The 21,290-nt window shown below is 49.2% G+C and overlaps 1 protein-coding gene across 1 annotated transcript; it reads left to right on the top strand.

The window, feature by feature from the left end:
* Nucleotides 1-1,970: 1,970 nt before the first annotated feature.
* Nucleotides 1,971-7,482, top strand: LOC138812157 (ras-related protein Rap-2b). The gene has a single exon (XM_070000089.1). The coding sequence runs from the start codon at nt 2,025-2,027 to the stop codon at nt 2,574-2,576; it is 552 nt and encodes a 183-aa protein (XP_069856190.1). The 5' UTR covers nt 1,971-2,024; the 3' UTR covers nt 2,577-7,482.
* The last annotated feature ends 13,808 nt before the right edge of the window (nt 7,483-21,290 follow it).

Below are 21,290 nucleotides of genomic sequence, written 5' to 3'. Positions count from 1 at the left end.
GCATCTAAAGCGTGACATCTTTCTGGTTCTGAGAGGCAGTTGATGGTCAATGTAGCCATCATCCAACTATTTTGTCCACCAGTAATGGACACCTGTAGTGGAGTCAGCCTCTCTGTGCTCTGCCTGGCTGGAGGTGGAGGCGACAATGGGGGGGAGGGGAGAGGGGGGGTGGGGGGGAGGTGAAGGTGGGATCCTGGGTGTGAGTTCTGCCCATCCTAGGGCTATGGCTTGGCCAGCATCTTCCCCTTCACAACCCGCTACTCATCGTCCAGGGTGGCATGGACTGGAGGGGGCTGGGGGAGAGGTGTATAGTGCTCTCTCTTCTCTGCCAGGAAGTGAGGGCAATGGTGGCCAGTCTCTCTCCAAGGCCCCTTACAGCCTGATGGGCAGGGCTGAGTATGACCCCTGTTCAACAGATGGAGAAAACCCAGGTAGAAGCTGATGGGAGGCCCAGGCACCACCAGTGTGAGGACTGAGGCGAACAGAGAGGCCAGACTCCACGACAGCTGAGCACAAAGCACCTCCTTGCACCAGGCCTGTGTGCAAACGTGTGCGTGCACACGCTTAGCAGGAGTACTCGCCTGCAGACTGGCTTGGATCACTAGCTTTGCTCTGAAATTTACCGCACACCAGAAGAACACACTTAGACCCTGCCCTCTTTCCGCCCCCTGGACGCTGGAAGGGTGTGGGGAGGGGTGAGGACTTCTGGGACAGGTGGAGTGGGGGGAGGGTGAGGACTTCTGGGACGGGTCAGGGGACAGAGGAGCCCTCTAGGTCCTCTCTCGGCATTAACAGGGCTCCAGGAGTCGTGTGGAGACCGAGGGTGGGCCAAGCTGCCTACAGGCCGGGAGGTGCGCGAGGTGCGCGTGGCGCGGGTGCCCTGGGTATGTCAGCCCAGGTCTGCGGGAGGGGCCCGGGAGGGGGCGCGGCCAGCGGGCACCGGGTCGGGCGGGCACGGGGTCCGGACGGGCACGGGGTCCTGGCGAGCACAGCAGAGCACATGTCCCAGAGTCAGCACCCTACCCACGCTGCGGGGTGGAGCGCATGGCAGGGCCAGGAAGCGGGGAGCACCCCGCGGGGCCCCGCAGGCCCGGACCTGGACCCTCCCTGGCCTGGCTCTTCCCTGCCCCCACGGCCGGCGGGAGCTCGGACCCCCCCAGCTGCCCGGGCGGGTGGAGCCCACGGCCGCTCCCGCTCCCCTCCCGGGACGGCGATGGCCCCGCCAGCGAGGCCTAGGCGCGGCCCGAGATCCTCCGGAACCCCCTTGCCTTCCGCTGTCCGCCTGCCCACGCCCGGCGCGGAGGGGGACCGCCGCAGGGCGCAGCCTCCGCCCCGCTCCCCTCCGCCCCGCTCCCCTCCGCCCTCCCGGCCCGCGCCTGCAGCGCTTTTCAGCCAAACCGACTCGGAGCCCCGGCCGCCCCGGCTCCTCCACGGCTCACGTCCGGTGCCCGCGCCAGAGGCGAACTCGCAGAGGCCCCGCCCGCCTCTCCCCACCCCTCTCTCCGGGCCCGCCCATCTCTCCCGCCCACTCCGCCGTCCCTTCGCCAAGGCCCCGCCCATCTGATCAGACCCCGCCCATTTCCCCAGTCCCTCCCCGCGGCCCCTCCCCTTTCTCCGATCCTCCGCCCAGGCCCCCCGCCCACCTGCCAAGGCCCCGCCCTTCGCCCCGCCCCCGGGCCCGGCGGAAGACCCGGGGCGGCGACGCGGACGGGCGGCGCGGGCGCAACGCGCATGCTCGCGAAGGGCAGTCGGAAGCCGTCGCCCGGCGGAGGCTGCGGGAGAGCGCGGGGGCCCGCGGCGGCGCGCGCACGGCCGCGGGGACTCATGCCACGCGTGCCCCGGCCCGGCGCGCACGCAGCAGCCGCCCGCGCAGCCCGCCGCCCCCGCCGCCCCGGGCCCCCGGCCGCGGCGGCCCGGAGCCCCCGCCGGCGCCGCGCCCGGGCCGCCGCCGCGGGCTTTGTCCTCCTGGCCGGCCGCGCGCCCCCGGGCCGCCCGGCCTCGGCGGCCCCGGGCCGGGGGGCGCCATGCGCGAGTACAAGGTGGTGGTGCTGGGCTCGGGCGGCGTGGGCAAGTCGGCACTGACCGTGCAGTTCGTGACCGGCTCCTTCATCGAGAAGTACGACCCCACCATCGAGGACTTCTACCGCAAGGAGATCGAGGTGGACTCGTCGCCGTCCGTGCTGGAGATCCTGGACACGGCTGGCACCGAGCAGTTCGCGTCCATGCGCGACCTGTACATCAAGAACGGCCAGGGCTTCATCCTGGTCTACAGCCTGGTCAACCAGCAGAGCTTCCAGGACATCCGGCCCATGCGCGACCAGATCGCGCGCGTGAAGCGCTGCGAGCGCGCGCCCATGGTGCTGGTGGGCAACAAGGCGGACCTGGAGGGCGAGCGCGAGGTGGCGGCGGGTGAGGGCCGCGCGCTGGCGGAGGAGTGGAGCTGCCCCTTCATGGAGACGTCGGCCAAGAACAAGGCCTCGGTGGACGAGCTGTTCGCCGAGATCGTGCGGCAGATGAACTACGCGGCGCAGCCCGACGGCGACGAGGGCTGCTGCTCGGCCTGCGCCATCCTCTGAGCCGGGCTAGGGCGCGCGGGGGCCGGGGGCGCGCGGGGGACCGGGGACGCGCGGGGGCGCACGCGGTGCGCGGACCCCGGCTCACAGAGGCGACTATGGATCGCGCCTGCCCGGCCGGCCCCACCCCAGACTCCGGCCGGTCCCACCCCGGGGTCCTGGCCCTCGGCCCCGGGGGCGCGCGCGCGCGCGGACGTCTCTCCTTCCCCATGCCGGGCAGGCCGAAGTTGCGGGCTTGGAAAGACCCGGGCGGGGCGGTGGAGCGGCGCCGCCCGCCTGGCCTGCCCGCCGTCCGCACCTCCTCGCCCCCCGCACCCGCTCTCTGTCTACACCTCATCCGCGGGAAGCCGCTGTCTACCCCACGATCTCCACCAGGACATCGGGCGGGGCTGCCGCCCGCCCGCGTAGAGGCGCCGCGGTGACCGCGGGTGACCGCCGGATGTCTATGCAAAACGGGGCCGGTGACCGCGCACCTGGCGGAGGAGGGCCCGAGCGCACTGGCTGGGAGGTGTCCGCGGAAGAAGAATCTATTTTGTTTACCTGCTGTATCAAAGGGGAGTCGGGAGAATGCTAGTATTTTTTTTTATCAGCTGTGAAAATGTCACGAGTCTGCGCATTTTTGTACTATTGTGTGTGTGTGTGTGCGTGTGCGTGTGACACTTTGCTTTCCTTCTCATCTTTTTGTGTTACTGGATGTACTGACCAGCGTTTACAGACGCCCCGCGAGGACTCATCAGTGTGACTCAGGGCCCTCAGCAAGCACCCTGTCTGCAGAGTGCCTTCACTGCCTGGCCGGTCAGCCGTGCCCAGCCACCCGGCCTGCCCAGCCTACCCGGGGCTGCCCAGCCCACCCGGCCTGCACCACCGCTCAGCCGTGCCCAGCCCCCAGGCTGCCCGGCCAGCCCAGCCCATCCAGACTGCCCAGCCATTTGGCCTGCCCTGCCACTCGGCCTGCCCAGGTCAGGCTCTCCCACCAACAAAATGCCCTTCCAGCCCAGCCTTTCGGTTGTGGTGTCCGCGGCTAGCAAGTGTTCGCTTTGCCTTAGTCGGTTTCCTTGTCAGGTACTTAGCCTCTGCTTCTGTGACTTCGCAGATGCATTGGTGACAGGGTGCCCCGCAGAGAGCGGCTGCAGGGCACGAGAGAACCCCGACAAACGCTTGTTCTTTTCATTATCCCATTCACTCATGGCCTCTCAGTTCAAGACTTTTAATACAAAATGCCAGTTTTTAAAGAAACAAACCCCAGACTCTCGTTTGTGTTTCTGTGTTCTGCAGTCTGGTTTTCAGTATCCGTGGTGGTCGAGCATCTTGGCTGTGGATTTGCAGGGTCAGGTGCCCCGTCCTCTTAAGAGTTGTTTGCCAAAAGGTGAAGGCCGCAGTGCTGCGGTGACATGACCTCCTCCTCCTCAAAGATGAGCAAGTCTTCTGGAAAGGCATGGTGTGGCAGTGCCGCCTGACCAAAGTGGAAGTGGCTCCTTCCTGGGTGCTGAGATTCTACTTCCACCTGCAGCCACCCCAGGTGTGGGAGGGAAGGTGAGTTCCCCAACCCCACACACAGCTGGCAAGGGAGGCTGGCTGCGCAGTTCCTCTGCCTGCTCCCCTTTGCTTGTGTCACCTCCTTGTGTGCCAGGAGAAAAACATGCTTGGGGCTGGTGGTTTCCAACCGCAAAGCTGTACCAGTTGTGCAGTTTGTGTGTGTGTGTGTGTGTGTGTGTGTGTGTGTGTGTGTGTGTGTATGCGCTGCAGGTTGTATCTCCACCCTTTCTGCCTGGAAACAGATCTTAGGCCAGAAAGAAAAACAAGCTAAGACAGTTCTCTTGCTCCTCTTACACTGGCAGTTTGTGGCTAGCTGACAGTGTACGTCCTCCTTTCTGACAGTAGGAGGCAGTGTGAGCCCTTTTCTTTTTTCTTCTTAAGGAGGTTGGAGGTACAAAACCCTTCTGCAGAATACACAGAAAGTGTCTGCGTCTCTGGGAGAGCTGGGTGTGAACCCAAGGTTTAGGATGCGAGGTGGACATCTGGAGTCTTTTCACAGAGGGTTTTACCTCCATGAGGAGCCCAAGGGCACTTGCAGGTCGCAGTTTCCACAGATTCCTTAAAGCTGGATCAGCGTTCCTTGCCTTAGCTTCCCCCCCCGCCCCCCGGAGAGTGCCACCTCCTACTCCCGGGTGCAAAGGAACGCTTTCCACCTGCCCTGCCCTGGGCTGCTCTGACCTCATATAAGTGAAGTTTGAACACCTCTGGGGGACAGTATTCCAAATGCAGGCTCAAACTGCTCAGAACGAGCCTTTGCAAATTCTGTGCTTACAGTTTACTTAAGTGGATGTGAAGTACGGAAAACCCCACAGATGTGTCCAGCAGTATCAGAAGGAATTTTTTAAATGTATTTGTTGATTCTCTTATTGCTTGGAAACCAGTTGCCAAAAATGCTACAAGTACATAAGTAGCTTAAGAAACGTGTGTGCTCTGGCAAGAAATACTCCAGAATGAAGCAGATCCAGGGGTAGGCCAGCCGGCTTGCCACACAACTCCTCATGACTGTAGGATGACAGGAAGATTGTAACGTGCATTCGCGGAGTACTGTATAATAAACACTTCTGGTTTCTCAACTTAAGTCATTTTATGTGTACCTGGACCAAGGAAACAGTACTATCCCCCCTTCTCTCTCTCCTCTTACTTTCTAAAGGGGGTTAGAATTTGGGGAACTTTTTATTTTTTAAGAAACATGTTTTCAAAATATGTCACTTTATCTGCGTAGGCCTTAGTACTGAAGTGTGAAGAGATGAGGACATTTGTTTCAAGGGGAAAACAAAACATGGGCAGGCTGAGGAGGAGCATCTGTCTGAAGGCCGGGGGGTGAAGTCCTGAGTCCCAAGAGAAGAGATGCCCATGAGGCCTTGCCTGGCTGACCCTTCAAACCCGACCCCTGCTGTCTTCACAGTTTTCCCTTCTGGTCCCTGACAGCCTTCCTGGTTTCCTGTCACTTCAGAGGGCTGTTTTGCTTTGTGATAACAGTGCTTCCATCTCTGAGGGCCGAGGTTTGTGTTGCTCGCATGGATCTCATGGGGTCACATCACATCCTGGAGCCAGATGCATTTCAGATCCTGGCTTTCTGTGGCTGGGCCTGGACTCATCCTGGCCTGTTTCTGCAGTACCTCCTCTGGGGGCATGTCTGGGAGGTGCCCAGCCTTTCTCACTGTGGGAGACCTGAGGAGGGAGAGAAGGTGGGTGCAGCCGGTGGTCTTGGGGGTATGGTCTGCCTGCACAGAGCTGCTTAAACCTGGGGACCTGCTCTCCACAGCTACAACACACCCAGACACGGTTGAGGAGGAGAACTGGGTATTTAATTTGGAGGTCAACTCTTTAGTGAAAGGTTCACAGCCGTTTCTCAGTGTTTACTTAATTGGGAAAAGCTTTCTGGTGTAAATTTTGTCTAGGATAAAATAGTACATATCAGTAGACTTCTGGTCTTTTAGACTGAGGGAAGGACTGAATGCATTTAACTGAATAGGCACTGAGTGTAGATGAATCTCTGCTGTTGTCCTGGTCAGGTGTGGGTGCCATGCAAGGGACCAGAGGGAGTCCAGAGGTTCTCCAATGACCGCAGGCTGAGGTCAGTGGATGCTGACCCTTCCTGCCAGCCCTCCTCCACCTCCTTTACCCAGTGGCTTTGGAGAGTAGCATCAAACATCCCACTCCAACCGGCTTACGGGGGATGCATTTGGAAGTCAATGAACGAGTCCAGACAGCCCGGGAGGGCGGTGCACAGAGCGCCTGGCTGCTGGAGCTGAGGGAAAAGGCCGATGCGCGCGCACACACAGCCAGAGCCCTTCCCACCGGGGTCTCCAGTAAAGGGGTGCACACTGCACACCAAGGCTGGCAAGCTGTGCGCTGTGGTGGAGGGCGGCGGACAGGTTGCTGGTGGAGTTCCAGATTATTTCCACACTATTTGTGGACAACTGGACTGCCTGTTAATGCTCACTTAGAAGTTGGCATTCATGAGAACATGGTTGTGGTGTGATCTCAGTGATTGCCAATCATCAGCTTCACACTGGCAATGAGATGCATATCTGACAAAGGGGAGTGTGTAAAAATGTTTGCCTTTGTTTTGAAATGAAGAGGCAAGGATTTCATGTTTTCCCATTGCTGGGCAAGGATTTCACTTCTTCCCACCGCTGAGCAAGGCTTCTGAACGTCAGAGAACCCGGATGTGTGGATGTGCGGAGCTTGGGAAGCTGCAAGTGAGGGCAAGCTCGGGTTGAGCTGGTGAGTGTGGGGAGCGTTGGTAGCTATGCTGTTTCTCATCTTGGGAAAGGGCACAGAGTGGGCCTGTGCCCTGCCTAATAGCTTCACAGAAGTCTGAGGCCCAGGTTTTAGAGGCAGGGCTTTGTTGTTGTTGTTTTTATATTTTGTTTTCATTTTTTGGCAGGAGGGACTTCTAAAGAAACATAGAGTTGAGATCTGGTAAACATTGGGTTCCTTATTTAAAATTTCTCATGATATGACGGTGTGTGAGCTTGTAGGCTGAGAAAGTAATCAACAGTTCGCTGTTCAAATAGTGTGTTTTGGGGGGGAGAAGGGACCTTACTCAGTTCTTCTTTTTCATTTCAAGTATTTTCTGGACTTGGATAATTTGCTTGCTTTTGAAGTAATAATGACAATAATAAATATTTTTGACAAAAAATTGTGTTCTGTTGTACCCTCTTTTGCTGACTCACTTTCAGAGTTCAGGAGTTCAGGACTCACTGTGGTGGATACATAATTCTGGGGAATGAAAGGAACATGGTGTGTCACTCAGTCAGTCAGGCTGTTCTAACAGAGTCTCAACTGTGCTTGCAGAACGGCATGTTTTTGTCTCCCCTCTTCTTAATTGCTTTATTACCATGATCTTCAGTTTATGTCTTCCATTCTAAATACACTACATGAAAGAATTTTTTAAAAAAGTTTATTCATTTGGTAAAACAATTGTGTGTGTGTGTGGCGGGGGGGGGAGGGCTGGGGTGGGGGGAGAAGGTTGGGGTGGGGTGGGGGAGGGGGTTGTGATAGCATCTGAGCTGCTTCTGTCATCACAGTGATGCTTTCCTGGCTCACACTTCATTGTGTGACTATTACTGTTCATTTTGGATTACTACTACCACTTGCTTTTGTTAAACTGTTTTTAAGTTATATTTATTTTAGAATAATCCATTTTAATACTCTCCTGTAAGGTAAAGTTCTTTACCATGCCTACAATAATCCCGCAATCATTTGTTCTAACACTAGTTAGTGTCCTTTAAAATGGAACTTCTTCATTTTTAATAGAATGGAAAACTAAGGGATGGAGAGTTCTAAAGCCTTAATTAGTGAAATTGTCTTGAGAAGCAGAAATAGAACATTTGTACAGACAGAAAAGGCAGAATGTATTCCCGCCCTGGGGGTGGTAAGCATTGATCGGTTTCGTAAATTGGACAGAGAATCATTCTTTCTTGTTCAATTGACTAAATTTACTCTTTCATTAATGAATTATCTCTCGAGACGGAGGCTGAACTTGTCAGATGTTTGAACTGTATGGCTTGCTCATTTGTGGTAATTGTGAAAAATTGCACAGGCAGTGAAATTCTCTTTTTAAATAGAAAAAAAAGAAATACTTGGTACATTGGAACTACAGGTGCCCACGGAGAGGCCTGGCGATGCCCTTGGAGAGGAAGCGCATGCCTGCCGCGGTAAACATCACTGAAATGGCTTCATCCATTATTCAGCAGCTATTTGCTGGCACACACTGTTAGTTGTGGAATAAAGACCAACACTCAGTGGGTTCAAGTCTTCAGTGACCACTAGCCTTGAAAATAGCAACACTTCCACAATAATGGTCTTTGGAGAAGCACAGGTCTTGGATCATAACTGAGGTTGTAGAACCATTTGCCGGGGAACAGCAGATAAATGATGAAAATTGGGTCTCTTCTGGACAGGTATGTGTATACCATAAATAAAAATGGTCTCACGGACTTTAGAGAACAAGCATTCTGCCGTCTGTGGCAGGCCTACAATTCTGTTCATTTGCACATCACTTCCAGCTTCCTTTTTGAGATGAGCTAAAACAGTACTCAGAAATAGGCAATCATTTTGCCTTTGTATGTTCATGTCAAAGGGGGGAAATGGAGAAAATCGATCTGATGGAATTGTTTTTACTGTGACTTTTTTCTTTTTAAGAGGAAACAAGGAAAGAGGCAGTTTAGGTTCTGTTTGCAGAGAAGGAAATGGTGGCTGGCAGGCCGTATCTCCGATTCCTGGTGTAGAGAAGATCCTGGGTGTGCATTGCTCTAGAAAGAGAAACTCCCAAAGTAAGTGCGCCAGAGAAGGAAGATGATGTTCAAGCATCCTTAGCTAGTGGCTGCCCTGCACAGCAGCATTTCTTCTCTTCAGTCATTATTGGAAGAAGGCAACCAGCTCAGAGAAAAAAGATGCTGGGTAACAAGCTGGAGAGGCAAGACTTATAAGCGCTGCAAAGCTATGTGAATGGAAGAAGGGTGATTGTGTGGCTGTCGCCTCTGGTTTGCAGAATGAACTCCACCAGCCATCTGTGCAGACAGTCCTCAGAACCAAACTAAGACATCGTAAGTGCGGGAAGTTACAGAAGAGGTTAAGAGAACTCAAGAGCATTATATATCTATTTCTGTATATCGTCATCATAGAATCATTTATGAAATGCAAATCTATTATAGTTTTATAGCTTAAAAGAGTGTCTGGATATTTTATATCATCTCAGCATTTATAAAAAGGTTTAATATAGTTGAGTCATGTGTTCAGAATGTTTTTATATTACTATACATATTAGTATTAACATGATAGTTTAAATAATCTCTTTAATATTATGTAGAGTTGTATCAAGAAAAAAATCTATAGAGATCTGCTGTAATTTAATAATTGGGTTCATATATATACATATATATGTAATTCATTTATATGTCTTTAGTGTCTATTAATATATCTCATAAACAGTTTAACTGTACATCCTAAGTAGATAATAGAATTACAAGATTATTTCTACTTTCATTGTTATTTATCACCTCTAGAAAGCTTGAGATTAGAGTTATTCTTGTTGTGTTTGTTCCTCTTATCCGCACTTACTTATTCAATCTATTTCCTCTTTCTTGCTTGCTTACTTGCTTTCTTCTTTTTTTTTTTTTTTTTTTTGTGCTGCTATGGGCATTTGAACTCAGGAACTCAGGCTCTTTTTCTTTTTTGGGGGGGTCCAGTCATGGGGCCTGAACTCTGGGTCTGGGCGCTGTCCCTCAGCTCTTCAGCTCAAGGCTAGCACTCTACCACTTGAGCCACAGCGCCACTTCCGGCTTTTTTTCTTTTTGCTTATGTGGTGCTGAGGAATTGAACCCAGGACCTCAGGCATGCAAGGCAAGTGCTCTACCACTGCGCCACCTTCCCAGCCCAGGAACTCAGGCTCTTGCTTAGCTTTTCATTCAAGTCTGGCACTCTACTACTTGAACCACACCTCCACCTTTTACTGGTTAATTGTAGATGAGAGTTTCTCAGAGTGGTTTGCCTGGCTATCCAACCTTGATCCTCAGCTCTCAGCCTCCTGAGTGCCTAGGATTACAGGTGTGAGCCACAAGCTTTTGAGCCATGGATCTCCTTTTGTCTAGAAATTCCCTTGTTATTTACTTGATCCGCATTCAGCGGTGAAGACACCCAAGAGCTCTTCAACTGCCGACTGTGCAAGCGTGGTTTGCTTATCACAGCGTAAAGAAAGGAGCGTTTTCTGCTTTGAGTTCCAGGCAGAAGCCGTTCCAATAGGAGCCGGTTCCCACCATGCAGACAGGCAGGGAGTACCCTCCATAGATCAGGAGTCCTAGACCAGGGATCATATACCAGGGGTCACAGACCAGGGATCACAGACCAGGGGTAGCTCTGTGTTTCCCTGTCAAATCTGATGAGCAAAGTAAAAAACAAAACAGACTGTAGTAGAAATACTCGTTGGGAGGCTCAGGAAATGCTTCCAGACGGGTGCTTTTCCTTGCTCGCATGGGGATAAGAAGTGGGGAGTCACCCAGACCAGAAGAACATCGTTTCAGGACAGGCAGAGCAGCCGCAGTCAGTAGCCCACTCTTCCCACAGTTGTGTTCAAGCAGGCTCTGACTTGCTGTGGAGGGGAAGGAGGGGAGGGGAGAAGAGGGGAGGGGAGAGGAGGGGAGGGGAGGCGTCCAGCGCCTCACCCTTTTATCTTGGGTTAGGTAGCTTTGAGCCTCCCTCAAGCTCTTTTTAAGCCTAAGAAGGAGAAGGCAGGCAGGTGGCAGCTCCCAGGCAGAGGCGGAGCAGCCCTCGCCCTGCAAGCTGCCTCCAGCTCTAGACTCTTGTGCTCAGCGCTGTGAGTCACCGTGTGCAGGCCCAGGCTCCAGCTGGCTGTACAGAAGGTCGTGGGGCAGACACAGAGAGCTACGGAGAAAACACAGTGTTTCTCAGCCTGGGAGCCGTCAGGCCTGGATTTCCTGATTAGACTGGTCCCACGGTCCCTGGCTGTGGGCTGCTCCATTGGCTGTGGTGCAATGGTCGAGCACTTAGGATGACCAGCTGCAGACTGGCTGTCTACCCCTAAATGCCACCACCCTCTGCTTTAGAGTGTGTGTGTGTGTGTGTGTGTGTGTTAGATTTAGATACATATTTTATATATATATATATGCACCTATATTTATCTATATATAGCATATATGTGTATCTATATAATATGTATTTAAAATCTAAACAAACAAATTCTTTGCAAAGAGTACTTTGCAAGGTCATTATTGGAATTGGTGTGCAGTGTTTCTAGTGGAGTTAAATCCACCCTGTGAAAATTACGTTTGGATAATCATTTCTTAAAAAGTAATCATTTTTAAGTACTATTATAAACTCTAGTGTACATTATGTAACAAGATTACTTTTGTGTTGTTTAAACTTGTTGCTCAGAAGAGTGACACTTTATGAGTAGATATAAAGCCCTGTACATGCATTGGCTAAGAGCCTATTGGTTGTATTTACCATGGAGTAATGACTTTGGCAATATCTATACACTCATAATTACAAGCACTAAAAAATGGCTTATTCTAGCCTAAATTAGGGTACAGAGGGACTGGATGAGCATTAACTGGTTTGGATAATTTGAATGTAGTCAGTGATATAGCAGAAATAAATAAATAAAAATAGCCTTGTAGAAGCATTTCTGTTTAGCCCTTGAATGTGCAGATTTTTTCACATGATAAAAATGACCTGTTTTAGAAAGATGGTGCCTAAAGTGAAAAATATTCTTTTTCATATATTAAGAAACGTTTTTTACTACCTTCTTTTAGTTCTGAAGTTTGACTTACTTTGGCTGTTGATACCATTTTCCTGTATTGTTATTTTCCTTTTCTTCTGTCAGATGGGATGCATAGACTTTGGTGCCTGTGGTGAATTACAAGTGGAGTCTGAGGAGTTAGGTAGCAACCCTGAAAATAAATGATAGGGATCTGAGTTTTAGTATTGGAATGCAATCTTTGTATAGACCTAGCTTCATTAATGAATACAATATTTTTTATCCAAAATCTCTGAATAGATGCAGTGTGTAAGTAGGGTCACGGTTGACCCCTTAAATTTATGAAACAGATATTTTCTTGACTACTCCTGTATACCTTAGAGCGAAGATGAATTCTGTACAGAATTTGCTATCTTAAGATAATTGAATCCTTCTGCATATTTTTCTCTCGGTGTTATTTGCAAAATACAGTTTACCTGAATAGAATTAAGGCTTTTGTCCAATAACGAATACTCAATTGTGGTTCCTATAGCAACCGTGATTTAGTCTCTTACATAACTTCCTGCTTCAAACCATGGTGAATATTTGCCATAAAACTCTTAATTAAGCCCTGTCTTTCCTTAGGTTAGGCTTCCAGGAATGGGGGAAGAGGGTGTGGAGAGTACGGGAGTATTCGCAGGTGGCCAGCCCATTGGGAGTGGGCCTCTCTACGGAACAGGTCAGTGTTCACTTCGGAGTCGGGCTGTGCTTCACTAGGTCTTCCACAGGATAAACAGTGTTCGAATGCAGGTCTACGCAGAGCATGAAGCTGGTCTCTGATGTCATGGGGCAGGGGATTGCTCTAGAGGTCCCCTTCCCCCCTGACGCCCAGCTCCTGTGAAGAAGCTTCTAGGCCTCTGGTGACCAACGCTTCCAGAGTAAGGAACTTGCCCCGCCAGGCTCTGTTTATATCCTATTTTATCTCTGGTTCCAAGACCCAGATAGTCAGGGTGACTTCACTGTGGGGACCCTCGGATAGCATTGCACAAGCACACGAGTGATATCGGAACTTTCTATCACTTCCCTAACACAAGCGTCTCTGAGGATGAACGGAGCCCCTCCTGATGAGGCAGGCCTTCCGTGCAGTCTCTGGTGGCTGGGTCATCCATTGTGGCGCTAATAGAATGCTCACCGTGCTCTTTTGGAAGGAGGATTAAACTCTCGGGGAGACAATGCAGATAATGTACTGATAATGCTCTTCTGTTTCAGAAGGGCGTGTGCTGGCTAAGTTCATGATTAAACTCTCTAGTCCTTAAATTAGAGAAAACGGATTGTATCTTTATGAATGGCTGTCAAGATAGATTCTTCCCAAATGTAATTCATCTGCTTTGCCCTCCGGGTGAGTTTATGACAGACTTGAGAGGCTTCCATGTGCATCACGGAGTTCCCCTTTTGGCGACATTGCAAAGAAATGGACAGAGAAGAGACAGAGACAGAAATATTGTGACAGCTCCTTTGACAATTTCAAAACCCCTGGCAGTGGGTCTCCTGCAAGTCTCAGGTGAACACAGTTGATTACCTGCAAGTCAGCAGGGAGGAAGGATGAGAAAGGAGCTGGGGGGGAGGGGCAGCCGGCCAGGCCAGCCTTGGCGGTGACTCTGGGTGCTGGGTCTGGGCTGCTGGGTCCAGGTGCCCAGTCCTGGGTGATCAGGGGAGTCTGTGAGGCAGGGAGGAAGAGGGGACGAGGGGAGCGGGAGTGTATTTGGGACATGCCCTTCACAGGTGTGTGCTCATCTCTAACCACAAAAACCAGGAGAAACAGTCCTCTCCCTGAGCTTTAATTCTCTCTTTCATTTTGCCACGTGTAGTCTAAAAGTTATTCCGACTACAATGCAGCTGCACAGGGACGCTGGGCCTGCCCCGTTCAGAGCTGCTGTTCCCATTGGAGGAGGCACATCCCTGCGTCCTGTGGACATCCCAACTCCAAGCACTCCTCCCCACGCTGAAAGAGCAGTGCTGGCTGCACTTATCCGGGAACAGCCCAAGTGCTTGGCCCCAGTGTGCATTCTCTGGCTTGATCTCACGGCCTCATGAAGCAGCACCCTTGTCCAGAAAGAATTGCATGGTCTCCTTTTCAAAACAGCTGGCATTGCCTTCCTGAGTCCCGCTGTGGTAGGAGCTGTGTCCCCGGCAGACTGCTGCTTCCTGACTCGGGCCTCCTGGCCCTGAGAAGATAGAGGAGAGGAGAGCAAAGCTGGAGGGGCAGATGGAGGGCTCCCATAGACTCCCTTCCTCCCTCCCTTCCTGCGGGTGGAGGTGGAGGAGAGAGCCGCCCAGGCTTCCCAGCCCGCAATGATAATGCAGAGTAATTCTGTCTTGGAGTCAAGTTAATCTCATTATTAACACAGAAGAACGATGTTTTTAACATCACAGTGTCAGACAGTCGCCATTGCTGCTCTGATCTCTCATTTGTGTGTGTGTGTGTGTGTGTGTGTGTGTGTGTGTATGTGACTCACCTAGGGTCCTTCTGCAATGGGAGTTCTCGTCCAGTGGGTGCTCCTCCCTCCCTCCTTCCCTCCTTCCCTCCCTCCCTCCCTCCTCCCTTCTCTCTTTCCCTCCCTCCCCCTCTCTTTCCCCTCCCCCCTCTCCCTCTTTTCCTCCCTCCCTTCCTCCTTCCTTCTCTCCCCTTCCTTCCTTCCTTCCTTCCTTCCTTCCTTCCTTCCTTCCTTCCTTCCTTCCTTCCTTCCTTCCTTCTTTCCTTCCTTCCTCTTTCCTTCCTTTCTTTATTCTTTCTCTGTTCTTTGAGACAGTCTCTCCTGGGTATCTCAGGTTGGCCTTTTCCTCCTTCCTCAGCCTCAGTGCTAGGATTACAGGCATGCACTACCACACCTGGTACTGAGGTGTGGTTGAGGGGCATACACCCCATATTGAACACCCAGGTGGTGCTCAGTACTGACTGTAGCTACGCAGTTAGAGCCATCAGTTCCTTGGCTGTCTATTATGGTTTGGGTATAGACAACCTCTCAAGAGTAAACTACAGCTCTGGAAGTCAAGGCTCTCATTTTAAGAATGAAGGTAATGGTGGGAGGGAAAAGCTTGAAATGAATTGTTTTTCAAAGTGCAGAATTCAGGCTTTGAAAGAAGTTTCTTAAAAAATAAGTAAAAGAAGATGAGAAAGTTGCATCATTGGCATTTAAAAAATTATGACAGCTGCAAATGTGTCTAAGTCCTACTGATTCATCTCGACTCTCCTGAATTCTTTAGTTCTTGTTTCTAAATGAACCTTGGGTCTTAGAAATTCAGCATCAGTTAAAATCAGGTACACAGTTGAAGAATGCCAGGAGTAAATTTTTAGACGACATTATGTTTTAGGAGTCTGTGTGTAAACGGAATAGGCTGTGGTCCAATGCCAGGGGAACCGCTCAGTGTATGCTTTTCTACTGTTAATGAACAGCAGTTTGGGGAAAGAGGGGCAGGGTGGAGGGCTGGGGTAAGGGCAGCCCCATCTGCAGCTACATAAACTGAATAGTAGAGTGAGGAGCCTGCAGAGGTGTGGACACCCCCGGAACGGGGAGCCGCAGCATCCCGCCACACCCTGCTTGCCATGCTCGGAGATCCAGCCGGGGAGCTGCTACCAAAGCTGTGGGTGGCTTTGGAATCATCACCAAACCCTCTCAGCAGGCAGAGCCATGCTGACTTCTGTTGACAACCTGCAGAAACACTGCCATTGAGAAAATGCAGTTTAAATGCCTTGTGACCAAAGAAGCGACTGTTTTCATGTTGAATACTTCTCTTGCCTCTTCTATCTTTAAGAAGTGCATGATCATGACACACTTGCAGTGCTCAGTGTCATGGCTTGATGTACATGCAATGCTCAGTGATCAAAGCCAAGGGCTTAGAATCTCCAAGAAGAAAAAGCATGTGTATAAATAACTATTCCTATATCAAACGCTGCTTTTCCTGTTGGCTTGATTGTCCATGGCCTGGACAGAACAGTGCTTATTGTATTCCCACAAAGCAAAGCTTTGCCTTGCAAGAGTGCTGCAAAGCTCAGTCTAATGCCCTTGCATTCCACTTGAAGGTAACCTCGTAAAGATTCTCATATGTGTCATTCAGCTTCTTGAACATTTCTGAGCAAGTGAAATTCCTCTGAACAGCCTAGGTATCTTTGTTATGAAGTGAGATGTGTTTGTTCTGTGTGGCTTCCTGTGCGGTGGGGTCCTCAGCATTTATCCACAGAGGTTGCCCCGTGTCTTGTGTAAACCCTGTCCTACCCAGCGCTCAGCACCTCCCGGCTGCCTGCGCCCTTCCCAGCGGTCACGAGCAGCTGCTTGCACACCCAGGTGTGAAGCGCACACCCCTTGGTGAGTCAGAGGAGAGCAGCAGGCCAGAGGCTGTCTATACAGCTAACCCGAGCACGGTTCTGAATTGCTGTCTCCAAAGACTGGGCTCGTACCAGCTTGAGCTTCTACAATGCCAGTGTTGGTCCAGACAAATGCGATTGGTGTCATTACGCTGACAAAGGTTAAAGCAGGTTGGATGTTATGGTGACCGTATTTTCTGTGTGTCTGAGCCAGTCCTGGGCCTTGACTGCAGGGCCTGGGCGCTGTCCTAGAGTGCTTTATGTTGGGGTAAGTGCTCTACCTCTTGAGTCACAACTCCACTTCTAGCTTTTTGGTGGTTAATTGGAGGTAAGAGTCTCAAGGACTTTCCTTCTCTGGCCGACTTTGAACTGCCATCCTTAGATCTCAGTTCTGAATAGGATTAGGGTTCAGAGCCACTGGTGCCCAGTGGTTGTTGTATTTTTGATATGCTGAGTCTCTTTTTTTTTTTTCCAAGTCTTTCCATTTCTTTTTTTTTTTTTTAATTGTATTTTATTTTATTTGAGAACATACTGTACAGAGGGGCTACAATTACATGGGCAGGATAATGCATACATTTCTTACCAAGCATTGCAGCCTCCTCCTTTGTTTACCCTTCACTTCCCTTCCCCGCCTCCCCCTTCCCCCCACCCAATTTTACCCCCCTCCCCCCACCCAATTATACCCCCCTCCCCCCGCCACACCGACATTGTAAAGCTGGTTTTGACATGACATTTTGTACTTCTCATTGTTGCAACAGGTCCACCTGAATCCTTAAACGACTTGTTTGTCCCCATCTCCTCCACATGTTATACTGACATCAAATATAGTGAAAGCGGGGGTTACACTGTGGGGGAGGGACATACAAAGCAACAAAGAAATAATCTTATAAATGCGTTAGAAACACATGCATGAAAGAAACGAAAACATTAAAATACATATTTAAGGGTTCATTTTCCTAACATCACATTATCTGACCTTTTCCGCTTGACTCATACCTATACTAGATATTGCAAATAAGGGAAACCATGGGACCTATGCTTCTTTGGGCCTGGCTTACTTCACTTAATATAATTTTTTCCAAACCTTTCCATTTCCTAACAAATGGGGAAATGTCATTCTTTCTGATGGAGGCATAGAATTCCATTGTGTATATATACCACATTTTCTTGATCCATTCATCTACTGAGGGGCATCTGGGTTGGTTCCATATCTTAGCTATGGTAAATAATGCTGCAATAAACATAGTTGTGCTGGTAGCTTTAGTGTGGTCTTGTTTGTAAACATTTGGGTAAATGCCCAAAAGTGGGATTGCTGGATCATAGGGGAGATCTATGTGAAGTCTTTTGAGGAACCTCCATACTGCTTTCCAAAGTGGTTGAACAAGTTTACATTCCCACCAACAATGAAGTAAGGTTCCTTTCTGTCCACATCCCCTCCAGCATCTGTTGTTGTTAGAGTTCTTGATTTTTGCTGTTCTAACTGGAGTGAGGTGATATCTCAATGTTGTTTTGATTTGCATTTCTTTTATGGCTAGGGATGTTGAACATTTCTTCATGTGTCTATTGGCCATCCTTCTTTCTTCTTCAGAGAAGCTTCTCTTTAAGTCTTTCGCCCACATATTTATTGGGCAGTTGTTTCTTTGAGGATTTGTTGTTGGGTGGTTTAATTTTTTGAGTTCCAAGTATATTTTAGATATGAGACCCTTGTCCGTTGTATGGCTAGTAAAGATCTTCTCCCAATCGGTGGGCTTTCTATTGCTCTTGCCAGCTATGTCATTTGCCCTGCAGAAGCTCTGCAATCTTATGCAATCCCATTTGTCCAACCTTTCTTTGATTTGTTGTATTTCCGGGTCTCTATTCAGAAAATTTCGACCTGAGCCAAGGAGACCTAGGGTTTCTCCTATTCCATCCTGTAATGTTTTCAGAGTGTCTGCTTTGAGTTCAAGGTCTTTGATCCATTTGGAGTTGATTCTGGTGCAGGGTGATATATAAGGATCTAGCTTTAGTTTTCTACATGTAGTTAACCAATTTTGCCAGCACCATTTACTGAAGAGGCTGTCTTTCTTCCATTCTATTGTTTTAGCTTCCTTATCGAAGATTAGATGGCTATAGGTCTGTAGGTTCATTTCTGGGTTTTCAATTCTATTCCATTGGTCCTGAGGTCTGTTCTTATGCCAATACCAAGCTGTTTTGATTACTATGGCTTTATAGTAGAGTTTGAAATTTGGTATTGATATTCCTCCAGCAGTGTTCTTTCCGTTGAGGAGCGTTTTTGCTATTCGGGGTCTTTTATTGTTCCATATGAATTTTTGGATTGCCTCCTCTATTTCCTTGAAGAATGAGGGTGGAATTTTGATAGGTATCGCGTTGAATTTGTAGATAGCCTTGGGAAGTATTGCCATTTTCACGATGTTAATCTTGCCAATCCAGGAGCATGGGAGGTTTTGCCATTTTTTAAGTTCTGTGTTGATTTCCTTTTTCAAGATTTTAAAGTTTTCATCATAGAGGTCCTTCACTTCTTTGGTTAAGTTAATTCCTAGGTATTTTATTTTTTGTGGGGCTATTACAAATGGAGTTGCTTTCCTAATTTCAGCCACACTTTTCTCATTGTTGGCATATAGAAAAGCCATTGATTTTTGGGGGTTAATTTTATAACCTGCTACTTTGCCAAAGTTTTGGATCAGCTTGAGTAATTTGGGAGTGGAGTCTATAGGATTCTTTAAATACAAGATCATGTCATCTGCAAAGAGGGAGAGTTTTATTTCTTCTTTCCCTATTTGGATCCCCTTTATGTCTGCATCTTGTCTTATTGCTGTATATGCTGAGTCTCTTAATTAAAGGTATCTAAAGTATTTTTTTTTAAAAACCCATTAGATTATCATCATAGCTGCTTTAAAATGCCAATCGAAGCCCGTAGTTCATTACAGGGGAATATCACAGCTGCTGTGTTTTTCTGCCCTGGATGTAGCTACTGGCATTTCTATTTTTATTGCCTAGTTTTTCATTATGAAAATAAGTGTTCAGTGTAGAAATTAGTGTGAAACACTAATGTAGAGCTAAATGATTCATTTGAAGTTTAATGACTAACACGAAGCTCTAACATTTCAAAGTGATTTCTTTCTAGAGTTTCCTCTTTGCTTCTTCTTAAGAAAAAGTTTCTTTTGATCATTTACACAGCTAGGTTAAGAACACAGTGACAGGGGAAGGAAATAAACAGATTATGACTGGTGAGGTAAATTCTACTCGTATTCACTTAAAATCTCACTAGCTTGACACGTATGCTCAGTGAACAAAACATTCGATAAAATCCTGCCACCCTTTTTTCAACGGTTAGAAAAGAGTGAATTAACGGATTTATCAGTTCCTGCAGCCCCGTGAGGTGGGAAGATGGGCGGGGGAGAGGGATGGATCGGCAGTCCTGGGCGCTTCTTAGACGGATGCATGGAGTCTAAGCCCTGGCACAACCTGTTGAAGTCCAGAAAGTTAAATGTAATAGAGAAATAATAAAATGTGAACTGGAAAAGGAATAAATTCCTCTATGAATACATTATGTGCGGACCTGCCCCTAATGAGCAATGGGCTGTCCGGGCCGGGCACGAGGGGAAGGGAAGGGAGGGGAGGGGTGAGGAGGGGAGGGCTGGGGAGGCAGCCACAGCTAATTACGTGGTGAGTGTTGAGAGGCAGCTGGCAGCTTTTCCCACGGTTTGAGCTGACTCTGGCTGTGGTGTCCTGGGTTAATGACAGCACAGCATTAGTCACTTGGGGCTTTGGTTGAAATGAGCAACAAAACCACCTATAAATATTAATCTCAAGAACTCAATTCACGCAGGCATTTCAGATGTTTTAGTAACTGGTGTTAAAGGCAGATCATTTGAAAGCCGTGCTGTGCAAATGGTACATGAAACCGGAAATAGCACTAAGACAAAGGCTGGAGACACAGACTCTGTAAAGTTCTTCTGCGTATGTTTTCCTCTTTCTTCTGAGGCCCAAGCTGGCCTCCAACTCTGCACCTGCCTCAGCCTCTCTAGTACTGAGATTACAGGCATGCATCACCACACCAGACTTGATTTTTAAAAGTGCTCTGTGCAAGCTGCTGAAACATAAAAAGAAAATGTTGCTTCTTGAGTTCCTTTTTAAATCTATTTTAGAGAAAGAAAAAAATTTATCTGGAGCAAAAGCAAAGACCTTGGCCTTTGTGTGGTCTGTGTGAGTGCGTGTGACGCGGGCTCTGTGGCCATGCGCAGATCTAAGCCTGAGCTGGGGAGGCAGCAGGCAGCATGTGAAGTAATTCCCGTCCCGGCTAATTTAGACAGGGGCCATTGGAGCCTGGTGTCTGAGTTAGCTCTCCTCTCCCTGTCATTTCTGAAGCATTCCGCTTCAGCTCCCTTGGGGTATGAAGGAGACAGAACCCCTCCCTCCCCAGCCTGCACCCCTACATTTACATAGCACATCTGGAAAACACCACCCAGCCCCAACAACAGACAGGAGGGCTCCTGAAAGCAGCACACGTTATTTAATTACCCACGATGATTTATTCATAAGCACTAGGATTATGAAATAAACTCAATTTATGAAGATTGGTTTCGTACTCCCCCATTACATCCCAGGAGATGGAAGGTTAAGTGGCTGAGCCTCGGTACCCTGACCTTTCTCCTTATTTTCATTATTTTAACGGTTTGATTTCATTAAAGGAGCATTAAACAAGGCACTTGGAGGCGAGGCTTGGAGGCCTGGCTCCTCTAGAGCCTTCTCTGGCATCCACTGCGAGAGGATAAAATGCTGCATCATTAATTCCGAAACGTTAAATTGTTTTCACCAACAGCTCTTCAGCCCGGCTTCCTCTCAAAGTCACACGTGATTTAGACATTATGCGGTTTTGCCTATAAATTTTTGGAGTGGTAGAGAACTAGGAGTTTAAGAAAATTAGATATATTATCTATGTCTGATATGAATCCACAGGGATGAACAACAGACATCCTTTCTTTGTGTCCTTTCCCAGGGGGAAAAGAACATACTAGAAAAACATGGGTGCCAGCTCTAAGTTTTCTTTTAATATATATATATATATATATTATAATCAATAATTTGAGCCTAACTTCTAAACAAATTTATT

This window comes from Dipodomys merriami, unplaced genomic scaffold, assembly GCF_024711535.1.
Source record: "Dipodomys merriami isolate MVZ:Mamm:240054 unplaced genomic scaffold, mDipMer1.0.p SCAF_56, whole genome shotgun sequence".
In the NCBI taxonomy this organism is placed as follows: Eukaryota; Metazoa; Chordata; class Mammalia; order Rodentia; family Heteromyidae; genus Dipodomys; species Dipodomys merriami.
The sequence above is the reverse complement of the archived record's forward strand: the minus strand, read 5'-3'. Positions and strand labels throughout refer to the sequence as shown.